Source organism: Oncorhynchus masou, chromosome 31 (assembly GCF_036934945.1).
Source record: "Oncorhynchus masou masou isolate Uvic2021 chromosome 31, UVic_Omas_1.1, whole genome shotgun sequence".
Classification (NCBI taxonomy): domain Eukaryota; kingdom Metazoa; phylum Chordata; class Actinopteri; order Salmoniformes; family Salmonidae; genus Oncorhynchus; species Oncorhynchus masou.
The window spans coordinates 81,008,658-81,021,440 of record NC_088242.1 but is presented as its reverse complement, the minus strand read 5'-3'; the positions used below and the strand labels follow the sequence as shown (position 1 = coordinate 81,021,440).

Genomic DNA, 12,783 nt, shown 5'->3' with positions numbered 1-12,783 from the left:
TGTATCTTGCCTATGCTGCTCTGTACCATCACTCATTCATATATCCTTATGTACATATTCTTTATCCCCTTACACTGTGTATAAGACAGTAGTTTAGGAATTGTTAGTTAGATTACTTGTTGGTTATTACTGCATTGTCGGAACTAGAAGCACAAGCATTTCGCTACACTCGCATTAACATCTGCTAACCATGTGTATGTGACAAATAAATTTTGATTTGAGTTTCCACTTTCCACATTTCCACTTGATTTTCCCTGACAAAATGTATCAACCCCTACAAAAATGTTGATTAATTATAATCCACATAATAATTCACGTTTCCTTCTACTGAGGAATTATTTTCCTGCTGTAGCAAACTGGCTCAAATTAGGATCCAATATCTGTACATGCTGTATGTCACATTCAAAGGTTCTCTCAACTTTGTTTGCTCTCAATAAGACATGGCTCTTGTATTTGTCTCTTTTGTGGCTACCTATACCTTATATATACTGTACCAGTCAAAAGTGGGTTAGTACCCACAAAATACCAGTCTCAACATCAACAGTGAAGAGGCGACTCCACTCCTAGGCAAGAGTTGCAAAGAAAAAGCCATATCTCAGACTGACCAATCAAAAGAAAAGATTGAGATGGGCAAAAGAACACAGACACTGGACAGAAGAACTCTGACTAGAAGGCCAGCATCCCGGAGTCGCCTCTTCACTGTTCACTTCACTCTTCACGGACGTTGAGACTGGTGTTTTGCGGGTACTATTTAAGGAAGCTGCCAGTTGAGAACTTGTGAGGCATCTGTTTCTTTCATTTCTACAAGAATAGACTGACGAGTTTCCGATGAAAGTTATTCGTTTCTGGCCATTTGAGCCTGTAAATCGAACCCACAAATGCTGATGCTCCAGATACTCAACTCGTCTAAAGAAGGACAGTTTTATTGCTTCTTTAATCAGGACAACAGTTTTCAGCTGTGCTAACATAATTGTAAAAGGGTTTTCTAATGAGCCTTTTTAAAATGATCAAATTGGATTAGCTAACACAACGTGCCATTGGAACACAGGAGTGATGGTTGCTGATAATGGGCCTCTGTACGCCTATGTAGATATTCCATAAAAGAAATCAACCGTTTCCAGCTACAATAGTCATTCACAACATTAACAATGTTTACACTGTGTATTTCTGATCAATTTGATGTTATTTTAATGGACAAAAAAAATAGCTTTTCTTTAAAAACAAGGACATTTCTAAGTGACCGCAAACTTTTGAATGGTAGTGTATATGAGGCCTGGGTGGGTTAAACAGTACATACATACTCTCACATGTAAATTGAATTCACTTCAAACTCACACTCTACAAAAGCTCCATTAGCTTAGCTAGCTAATCAGGCTGTGTTGATGTAAACACTCTCACTCCATACCCACTTTATACCCAACTGCACTGCGTTGGGGGAGTGGGTCATAAGGCCTGTAAACACCCTAATCTGACATCAACACACTGGTATTAATCCTCCTGCTAGTGTGTCTCTACCGTGTCTCTGTGTACAGCGCTTATCTCACTTAGGTAGACAAACATAGGGTTTATTGAGCTCGCTTTAGTGTTAGACACAAAGACACAGCTCCCTCCAAATTAAAACCTTATCTGTTGACATATTGTACAGTATCCTCCTCCACGGAGCGGGAGGCAAGGAGCTAGGTTCTGATGACTTGTCAAACACAATGTTTAATTGCATTGTCAAAAGTTCATCATTGATTTTACTTGTAATCACCATTCTAACATACTGGATGTGATGTATCAGTTTATTCAGTTTTACTACTGTAGTTCTTGTGCAGATGTAGAAATTCACAGTTTGATTGAAGTGTGAAGTGGCTTAATGCTAGTCCTATGGTGCTTTCCTCCAATTATTATTATTATTATTTTTTTATTTTACTAGGCAAGTCAGTTAAGAACAAATTCTTATTTTCAATGACGGCCTAGGAACAGTGGGTTAACTGCCTGCTCAGGGGCAGAACGACAGATTTGTTCCTTGTCAGCTCGGGGATTTGAATTTGCAACCTTTCGGTTAATAGTCCAACACTCTAACCACTAGGCTACCCTGCCGCCAATAATTCTGATAACCAGGTAGCCTATCCACTCAAACCTTCACATCAAACTGACACATTTAATATGATGTTCTGCCCAAGTAAGAGTGACATTGAAGTCCAATGCTCCAATTCTATTTTCTGATAATAAAGATTGCCATACCTGATCCCAGTGTGTCTCCACACCACCAAAGGTTGTCACAGACTGCCATACTGAAAAGTGTGTGTGTGTGTGTGTGTGTGTGTGTGTGTGTGTGTGTGTGCATGGTGTGTGTCTATTTTCAGCTGTATGCCATTTCGGAGAAGAAGAGTTGGTGGAGGGAGATCAGAAAGCGGTGCATTATAACTCTGGCAGATGCCAGCTGTCTGAGTGCAGGGTAAGTAACACGACAGCCCTAATAAAAACATACAACTGTTTTTCTACAGTACTGCTTGCTTAAAACTCCTTCAACTCTTCTGAAAAAATACAATAATTCAAGCAAACAAGCGCTAAAAGTGTATTTCAGTGTTTTCATTTTCATCTTGATGTGTATGACAGCCTCATTAAATACTGATTCCTGACTGGAGCTGCGCTCCTCAGGCCAGGGGCTAAATCAGGCCTGAATGAGAGACTGTGGTGGGCCGTCAACATCAGCTAAATGTATTGATCCGTTGGTTGTCAACTCTCCATTTTTATCTATTGCTCTCTAAGGGGAAAGTAAATGGGCAGAACTGAGTAATTGAGTTTCCATAAGGGTACCAAACTGTCACAGCATGTCAATCACTCCAGGGTTTTGATCCATCCTCATCAAATATACATCCTGTGGATTCATGCATGGCCCTATAGATTTTATTTAAAAAAATACATATATTCTGCATTGTTGGGAAGTGCACGTAAGTAAACATTTCACTGTTAGTCTACACCTGTTGTTTACGAAGCTTTTGACAATTAAGATTTGATTTGAGACTGATGGATGTACACTCTTAGAAAAAAGGTGCTAAGTACTGTACAACCATGCAGGGTTCTTCTGGTTGTCCCCATAGGGGAAACCTTTTTGGTTCTGTGTAGAACCCTTTGCAAAGGGTTCTATCTAGATCCCTCTATATAGGGTTTTTCAAAGAACCACCTGTATATAGTTGTACCTAGAACCCTCTATGAAGGGTTTTGCCTAGAACCTTCTGAAAGGTTTTTACCAAGAACCAGTTTATTATCTAAAGGTTCTACCTAATACCGTCTATGAAGGGTTCTACCGAGAACCCTTTTATCTTTGGTGGGTTCTTCCTAGAACCCTTTATGAATGGTTCCACCAACGTTATTAGCCTTTAACATGTATAATTTAAGATAATACATTACATATCTCATGAGGCCTTTTTTAAGGCCTAGTTATTGTCACGTCCTGAAGTTCCTTTTTTATGTCTCTATTTTAGTTTGGTCAGGGCGTGAGTTGGGGTGGGCATTCTATGTTTTGTTCTGTGTGTTAGATTTCTATGTGTTTGGCCTGGTATGGTTCCCAATCAGAGCCAGCTGTCAATCTTTGCTATGATTGAGAACCATTTTTAGGCAGCCTGTTTTCCCACTATGGGTTGTGGGTAGTTGTTTTCTGTGTCTGTGTTTCACCATACAGAACTGTTTCGATTTTTATTGTTTCACTTTGGTTATTTTGTATTCAGTGTTCAGTTATATTTCATTAAAATGGACACTTACCACCCTGCATTTTGGTCCGATCTTTCATACTCCTCATCAGATGAAGAAGATTGTTACAGTTATACCCTAACACGGCAGTGTTAGGAATCTCCTGGTTGAGAGGCCACATATGGCCTACAAGTCACATTATGCTGGCTTGCAAATGTGATGTGTAATTCTATTGAAATCAAGCCAGAGTTAGGATATCCAAGAAGTGCAATTGTTAATCACCCTTGACCTGCATTCAGGGTGACTGCCAGGGTAGGAAAGATTAACTACTGAGACGACCTACAATCATCTAAACTGGAACAGCCATCTCAGTAACTGGTGTAATAAATCCAACAGATTGGATTAGTTAAGAAAACCGTATGTTATTAATCATTGTGTAGCATAACATGTATCAACCAATCAATGTACATGCACAAACAGATATTACAGTAAAACAACCAGTTCTGAAAATCTTCCTGCAATAGAGCATGCTGGGAAATATTATATATGGTTCAATGTAGAACCCTTCTTGCCTTTCAAAGAACCATTTTTTTTCCCAATAAAGTTTATTATGATGTTAAAGGTTCTAGGTAGAACCTTTTGCCTTAAAAAAATAACCCTTGTCTTCCAGAAAGTTTTTTCTGATCAAAACAATTATTGGTAGAACCCTATCCCTCCACGAAGAACCCTTTTAGAACCTGAGAGTGTATGGTGAGGTCACTCACCTGGCCCACTGACGGCCCCTGCATTCTGACAGCACAGATACAGACATGGATAAAGATACAGCTACAGACAGACAGACTCCGAGAGAGTCATAGATAAAGACACAGTTACAGACACAGATGTAGACCTACAATAGATAAAGATACAGACTCAGACAGACACAGACATAGACACAAGCTACAGACAGAAGCTGCAGATGAAAGGACTGGGTGATGACAATAGTCATCCTGGTCCTCCAGTCTCAGACAGGTGGCCATCTGACTACTGGTGACAGCTACCTGGCATGTCTTGTGTCTCTGATCTCATGTCTGACTGCTGCTGGTTGAAGGAGGTTTCTGGGGAGAGAGTGACTAACATAGAGAGACAACTATTAGATTTATCTCTATTTTGGCATCAGTCAGGTAGACAGAGCGGAGAGGAGCGGAGCCGGCGCCGACAGAGATAGCTGCCTCGCTTCGCGTTCCTAGGAAACTATGCAGTTTTTTTTTTTTACGTGTTATTTCTTACATTAGCACCCCAGATCATCTTAGGTTTCATTACATACAGTCGAGAAGAACTACTGAATATAAGATCAGCGTCAACTCACCATCAGTACGACCAAGAATATGACTTTCGCGAAGCGGATCCCGTGTTCTGCCGTTCAACCATGACAACGGAATGGATCCCAGCCGGCGACCGAAAAAAATGACTTCGTAAAAGAGGGAAACGAGGCGGTCTTCTGGTCAGACTACGGAGACGGGCACATCGTGCCCCACTTCCTAGCATTCTTCTCGCCAATGTCCAGTCTCTTGACAACAAGGTTGATGAAATCCGAGGAAGGGTAGCATTCCAGAGGGACATCAGAGACTGTAATGTTCTTTGCTTCACGGAAACATGGCTCACTGGGGAGACGCTCTCGGATGCGGTGCAGCCAGCGGGTTTCTCCACACATCGTGCCGACAGAAACAAACACCTTTCTGGTAAGAAGAGTGGTGGGGGCGTATGCCTTATGGCTAACGAGACGTGGTGTGATCACAGAAACATACAGGAACTCAAATCCTTCTGTTCACCTGATTTAGAATTCCTCACAATCAAATGTAGACCGCATTATCTACCAAGAGAATTCTCTTCGATTATAATCACAGCCGTATATATTCCCCCCCAAGCAGACACATCGATGGCTCTGAACGAACTTTATTTGACTCTTTGCAAACTGGAATCCACACATCCTGAGGCTGCATTCATTGTTGCTGGGGATTTTAACAAGGCTAATCTGAAAACAAGACTCCCTATGTGTATCAGCATATCGATTGCGCCACCAGGGCGGGCAAAACCTTGGATCACTGTTATTCTAACTTCCGCGACGCATATAAGGGCCTGCCCCGCCCCCCTTTCGGAAAAGCTGACCATGACTCCATTTTGCTGATCCCTGCCTACAGACAAAAACTAAAACAAGAAGCTCCCACGCTGAGGTCTGTCCAACGCTGGTCCGACCAAGCTGATTCCACACTCCAAGACTGCTTCCATCACATGGACTGGGACATGCTTCGTATTGCGTCAGGCAACAACATTGACGAATACGCTGATTCGGTGTGCGAGTTCATTAGAACGTGCGTTGAAAATGTCGTTCCCATAGCAACGATTAAAACATTCCCTAACCAGAAACCGTGGATTGATGGCAGCATTCGCGTGAAACTGAAAGCGCGAACCACTGCTTTTAATCAGAGCAAGGTGACTGGTAACATGACCGAATATAAACAGTGCAGCTATTCCCTCCGTAAGGCTATCAAACAAGCTAAGCGGCAGTATAGAGACAAAGTAGAATCTCAATTCAACGGCTCAGACACGAGGTATGTGGCAGGGTCTACAGTCAATCACGGACTACAAGAAGAAATCCAGCCCAGTCATGGACCAGGATGTCTTGCTCCCAGGCAGACTAAATAACTTTTTTGCCCGCTTTGAGGACAATACAGTGCCACTGACACGGCCTGCAACGGAAACATGTGGTCTCTCCTTCACTGCAGCCGAGGTGAGTAAAACATTTAAACGTGTTAACCCTCGCAAGGCTGCAGGCCCAGACGGCATCCCCAGCAGCGCCCTCAGAGCATGCGCAGACCAGCTGGCTGGTGTGTTTACGGACATATTCAATCAATCCCTATACCAGTCTGCTGTTCCCAAATGCTTCAAGAGGGCCACCATTGTTCCTGTTCCCAAGAAAGCTAAGGTAACTGAGCTAAACGACTACCGCCCCGTAGCACTCACTTCCGTCATCATGAAGTGCTTTGAGAGACTAGTCAAGGACCATATCACCTCCACCCTACCTGACACCCTAGACCCACTCCAATTTGCTTACCGCCCAAATAGGTCCACAGACGACGCAATCTCAACCACACTGCACACTGCCCTAACCCATCTGGACAAGAGGAATACCTATGTGAGAATGCTGTTCATCGACTACAGCTCGGCATTTAACACCATAGTACCCTCCAAGCTCGTCATCAAGCTCGAGACCCTGGGTCTCGACCCCGCCCTGTGCAACTGGGGAACTGGACTTCCTGACGGGCCGCCCCCAGGTGGTGAGGGTAGGCAACAACATCTCCACCCCGGTGATCCTCAACACTGGGGCCCCACAAGGGTGCGTTCTGAGCCCTCTCCTGTACTCCCTGTTCACCCACGACTGCGCGGCAACGCACGCCTCCAACTCAATCATCAAGTTTGCAGACGACACAACAGTGGTAGGCTTGATTACCAACAACGACGAGACGGCCTACAGGGAGGAGGTAAGGGCCCTCGGAGTGTGGTGTCAGGACAATAACCTCACACTCAACGTCAACAAAACTAAGGAGATGATTGTGGACTTCAGGAAACAACAGTAGTGGAGAGGGTAGTAAGTTTTAAGTTCCTCGGCATACACATCACAGACAAACTAAATTGGTCCACTCACACAGACAGCATCGTGAATAAGGCGCAGCAGAGCCTCTTCAACCTCAAGAGGCTGAAGAAATTTGGCTTGTCACCAAAAACACTCACAAACTTCTACAGATGCACAATCGAGAGCATCCTGGCGGGCTGTATCACCGCCTGGTACGGCAACTGCTCCGCCCACAACCGTAAGGCTCTCCAGAGGGTAGTGAGGTCTGCACAACGTATTACCGGGGGCAAACTACCTGCCCTCCAGGACACCTACACCACCCGATGTTACAGGAAGGCCATAAAGATCATTAAGGACAACACCCACCCGAGCCACTGCCTGTTCACCACGCTATCATCCAGAAGGCGAGGTCAGTACAGGTGCATCAAAGCTGGGACCGAGAGACTGAAAAACAGCTTCTATCTCAAGGCCATCAGACTGTTAAACAGCCACCACTAACATTGAGTGGCTGCTGCCAACACACTGACTCAACTCCAGCCACTTCAATAATGGGAATTGATAGGAAAGGATGTAAAATATATCACTAGCCACTTTAAACAATGCTAGCCTAATATAATGTTTACATACCCTACATTATTCATCTCATATGTATACGTACATACTGTACTCTATCATCTACTGCATCCTTATGTAATACATGTATCACTAGCCACTTTGTTTACATACTCATCTTATGTGTATATACTGTACTCGATATCATCTACTGTATCTTGCCTATGCTGCTCTGCACCATCACTCATTCATATCTTTATGTACATATTCTTTATCCCCTTACACTGTGTATAAGATATTAGTTTTGGAATTGTTAGTTAGATTACTTGTTGGTTATTACTGCATTGTCGGAACTGGAAGCACAAGCATTTCGCTACACTCGCATTAACATCTGCTAACCATGTGTATGTGACAAATAAAATTTGATTTCATTTGATGGTGGGAGAGGGAGCCCCCTTATAACGTTACTGTATAATCATACAATTGGGGACAAATACATTGGTTTCATATCCTATCCAATGAGCTCTGTTCAATTGGATATCATGCTCATGCTCATACTCATCATGAATCTTCAAAGACAGGTTGGTTGTTTAGCATCAAAACCGACTCGTGCACAACTATGGAGCAAAACAGAAAGGTTTGGCTTATGAGCTATATTTCCTCTCCAAATGTTGATTAAAAACATAAATAATTTTGCACAATGAGCACTTGTTGTTGCTCAAATGCATAGTTACAGTTGTTAGTTAGCTAGCTAGGGAATTTTTTGCCTTATTAGCATAGCTACAACGAGCTGAAACGATACACCTCCAATTCTCCACATGACAGCATCTTGTCATTGTTTCTAGCTATCTGACCATTCAGAATCATAACGTCACACTGCCTTCTACCTCATCGATGCGAGTGCATAATTTTTGTGACGTTGTCAGCCAATCCATCTATAGGTAAGAGAATCGACGTGCAGAGTTTACTACATCGCTAAACACTAACCTGAAATATGTAGACCTTACTGCTATTGACCCATTATGTCACTTTAGTTGGGAAGATGTGCACAGTGAGGAAGGAGGCACACAATGGATGGCTAATTGCCTCTAATTAAATTCAAGCCTTATTAAATCTGTGGGAAACTAGCAGCTGAGCTAATCTAACCCTCCACTGGGTTGTGTCTCATATTGTTTCTCATTGGTTCCCTGTTACTAGGAGAGGACCATGCATCGGGTCGTCATGACTAGCCCCTGTCCTGAACTTAACTGTCCAGAGTCCGAGCAGGTCACCCTCACCAACAGGTGCTGCAAAGTCTGCAGAGGTATTGGAAAATACATTCACCTACCTATATTCTACAGATGTAAAACTTAAAATAATCTGCAAATCATGATTGGAACCATTGCAAGAAACCCACCTGGACTGTTAGACCCAATCTGAGAGGAGTGACCTGTGTGTAACCTCCATAGAGATGGATAGAGGATTAATCCTTGTATCTGTATTGTTATAGCCTCAATGGCGCTGCCCATGCTGTAAAAGATGCTATCTCCATTTTAAAGTAGTCAATTTTCTTATTCTTCATTGGCTGATTGCTCCCAAGTCATAAGAATCCCCACGCAGTTGATTGCCATTGATAGCTTCCACCATTTTAAAGCAATGTCCATGCTAAAACGGCTTACATCCATGAGTCCTCTATCTATAGTAACCTCTGTGCCCTAGGTCACGACTTCTGTGCGGAGGGCCACGGCTGTGTGGAGCACTCTGACTGTATCAACCTGGAGGCTGGGGCCTGCTGCAGCTGCAAGGACGGCTTCCGCCCGCTCCGAGATGACAACGCATACTGTGAAGGTACATAAAGGATTCTAATAAAATAATAATAGAATTGATAACAAACACCTTCCATTGATCTACTGTTTTCCTACAGGTTAATTTATTTTGTAGATCCAGTTTGCTTTTCCTTTTGTGCACTTTGGTTGAACTGTGAGGTACTTGTAACAGCATAATTCTTATTTTGCAACATAACTACATTTTCAACACTTTGAGAGATGACATACTGTTAAACAGACTGTCTGCTGGGATTTGTGTGGAGGTATTAGACATACGTACAGTGTCCGATCCAAGGACTTACTTTCACTGACATTCTCACACCACTCTTGTCCCTTTGTCTGCTTGTGGTCAGTCTCTACTGTCCATTGGTATGAAAATACAGAATGCTCCCTAGCTTTGTTTATTGTATCACTGTCAAGAATGCATCAGTGATATTATATGAGCAGAGATGCTCATAAGTAGTGCTGTCATGTAAGTAGTGTTACTCTATATATACAAAAGTATATGGACACCCATTCAAATGAGTGTATTCGGCTATTTCAGCCACAACCGTTGCTAACAGGTGTATAAAATCGAGCACACAGCCATGCAATCTCCATAGACAAACATTGACAGTAGAATAGCCTGTACTGAAGACCTCAGTGACTTTCAACTTGGCACCGTCATAGGATGCCACCTTTCCAACAAGTCAGTTCGTCAAATATCTGCCCTGTTAGAGCTGCCCCGATCAGCTGTAAGTGCTGTTATTGTGAAGTGGAAACATCTAGGAACAACAACTGCTCAGCCGTGAAGTGGTAGGCCACACCAGCTCACAGAATGGGACCACCGAGTGCTGTAGCACGTATAAATTGTCTGTCCTCTGTTGCAACACCGAGTTCCAAACTGCCTCTGGAAGCAACGTCAGCTCAAGAACTGTTAGTTGGAGGCTCCATGAAATGGGTTTCCATGGCTGAGCAGCCGCACACAAGCCTAAGATCATAATGCCAAGCGTCGGCTGGAGTGGTGTAAAGCTCACCGCCATTGGATTCTAAAGTAGTGGAAACGTGTTCTCTGGAGTGATGAATCACGCTTCACCATCTGGCAGTACAAAGGACAAATCTGGGTTTGGCAGATGACTGGAGAACGCTACCTGCCCCAATGCATAGTGCAAACTGTAAGGTTTGGTGGATGAGGAATAATGGTCTGGTTATTCATGGTCCCGGCTAGGCGCCTTAGTTCTAGTGAAGAGAAATTCTAGACAATTCTGTACTTCCAACATTTGGCAACAGTTTTGGGAATTCCCTTTCCTGTTTCAGCATGACAATGCCCCTGTGCACAAGGCGAGGTGATTTGGCCCTCCACTTTTGAAGATTGCAAAAAAAGTGTTAATACATCAAGGGCATTATAATTTCACATGGGTTGCCTGCTAAAATACATGCTCGTAAATGCTATATAACATACACTGTGAATATAGATGTCTTCGCCCCTCCTCCTCCCTCTGTGGAACTTCCCACATACAGTACATGTATGCTTCTTACTATACAGAATCTTCCTGGGATGATCAAAGACGAGATGACTGCTTCATCTGCAGTGATGTCATGCTATAACATCTACAGTGTTTACCCCAACTCATATTAATACATGTGGGATTCCGGGAGCTAAATCGAAACATGACGTTGATGACTAGTGCAAATAAGCCATTAAATGTTGGCTCCATATCACTTTCTTCCTCACTGCTTCACTCCGTGCCTGTGTGCATGCATGCCCTACTTTTAGCAAGCTGAAAAATTCCCTCCAACTTCTCTCTTCTGTCACCTTCACCAAGATCAGTGGGATGTCTTTGGCTACAAGTTCGTTGGCGCTGACAGAGATAACCAAGGAGGGAAAGGCATGTGTGTGAGAAAGAGAACAGTTATTCCTGACCTCATGTCAGTCGGTTTTAATATGCTGAATATGACCAGTTGGTCATATTCTCTGCATCTCTGGGAATCTGCATAATTGAAGATGACATCAGCCCCCGGTCTCAAATTAATGGAGTGTATGGTCTCTGGGCTTCAGGTTAAGCTCTTGCCACACGGCACCACCTCCACGCACTGAAATAGATTGTGACCTCCCTCCGCTTTGCAAAATCTGTGAGGAAGACGTGTCCAATGATTTTGCACACCTATTGTGTTATGAACGTGAAGGTTCAAATTAGGTGTGTATATTTCAATTTAGAATTGAGCCATATTATTTTTTTGTGTGTTTTTTATTTTGCTTTATCTTGGTGTTGTGGTATGTTTGGAAATTGACCATATTCATGACTGTATTCAATTGTTCACTGATTGACTCAGAACAGCCATTCCATCAAAGGGGCAATCGGCAGTTAAAACGACAACAAAGCGATTCCCCGCCACTGTTTCGGTAAAAGCTGAGGGATGCGGCTGGAAGAATGTAATCACTCTTACATTCATAGACCTAGATATTGATGCATGGACCGGCCCACTCACCTCGAGAGTGACCCAGGTCTCTGTATGAAATTGGATAGGGGTGTGATCTGAAAACTGCATTTGCATCTGAAATTGCATAGGAACCAAATTGACTATAGTAACTCTCACAAAATACATGTATTTTTGGGGGTGCTTCTGGAAGTCACTTAGATTTTGAGTAATGTGCCCTGCTAAAATAAGTGGACCCGTAAACTTACACTGTAGTTGTTTTGAGTGAGTGTATGAGAGAATGTTGTTAGATAATAGTCTGGACAAAGGTAGTTATGCCATTTTGCTGTTGAGGGTTGGTATATGTCAGTAGACAGATGCACACAGACATTGAAATTGGCAGGTTCCAAATGTTTGTTAGCTTCATTATCAGATCGCAGAAGAGATGAGATGGACTCTGATAGACAGTCTTGCTGCACACAATGTACATACAGTACACAATACATAAAGTACATACAAAATACCCCAATACAGTTCCCTACACCCATCAGGCAGGAGTCAGATAGGACTAGGTATATCTCTGTCTGGAGGATAAGACAGACACTAACGTTAGCTCTTTAAAACAGTCCTAGGTCACTGATGTGCTGAAAATAGCATATGAGATCACTCCTGTGTAAATGTTTCATAGAAGCAATGGTAGCAGAGACAAAGGGGGAGATACACTCCTCTCTCTGCTCT

At 43.0% G+C, this 12,783-nt stretch overlaps 1 protein-coding gene across 1 annotated transcript in view; it reads left to right on the top strand.

Moving 5' to 3' along the window:
• Positions 1-12,783, top strand: part of LOC135524539 (protein kinase C-binding protein NELL2a-like) — a 104,513-nt gene that overhangs the window by 33,999 nt on the left and 57,731 nt on the right. Inside the window, exons 10-12 of the mRNA XM_064952158.1 lie at positions 2,352-2,443; positions 9,041-9,146; positions 9,542-9,670. Coding sequence (XP_064808230.1) covers positions 2,352-2,443; positions 9,041-9,146; positions 9,542-9,670 — 327 coding nt within the window. The remainder of the gene's footprint in view (positions 1-2,351; positions 2,444-9,040; positions 9,147-9,541; positions 9,671-12,783) is intronic.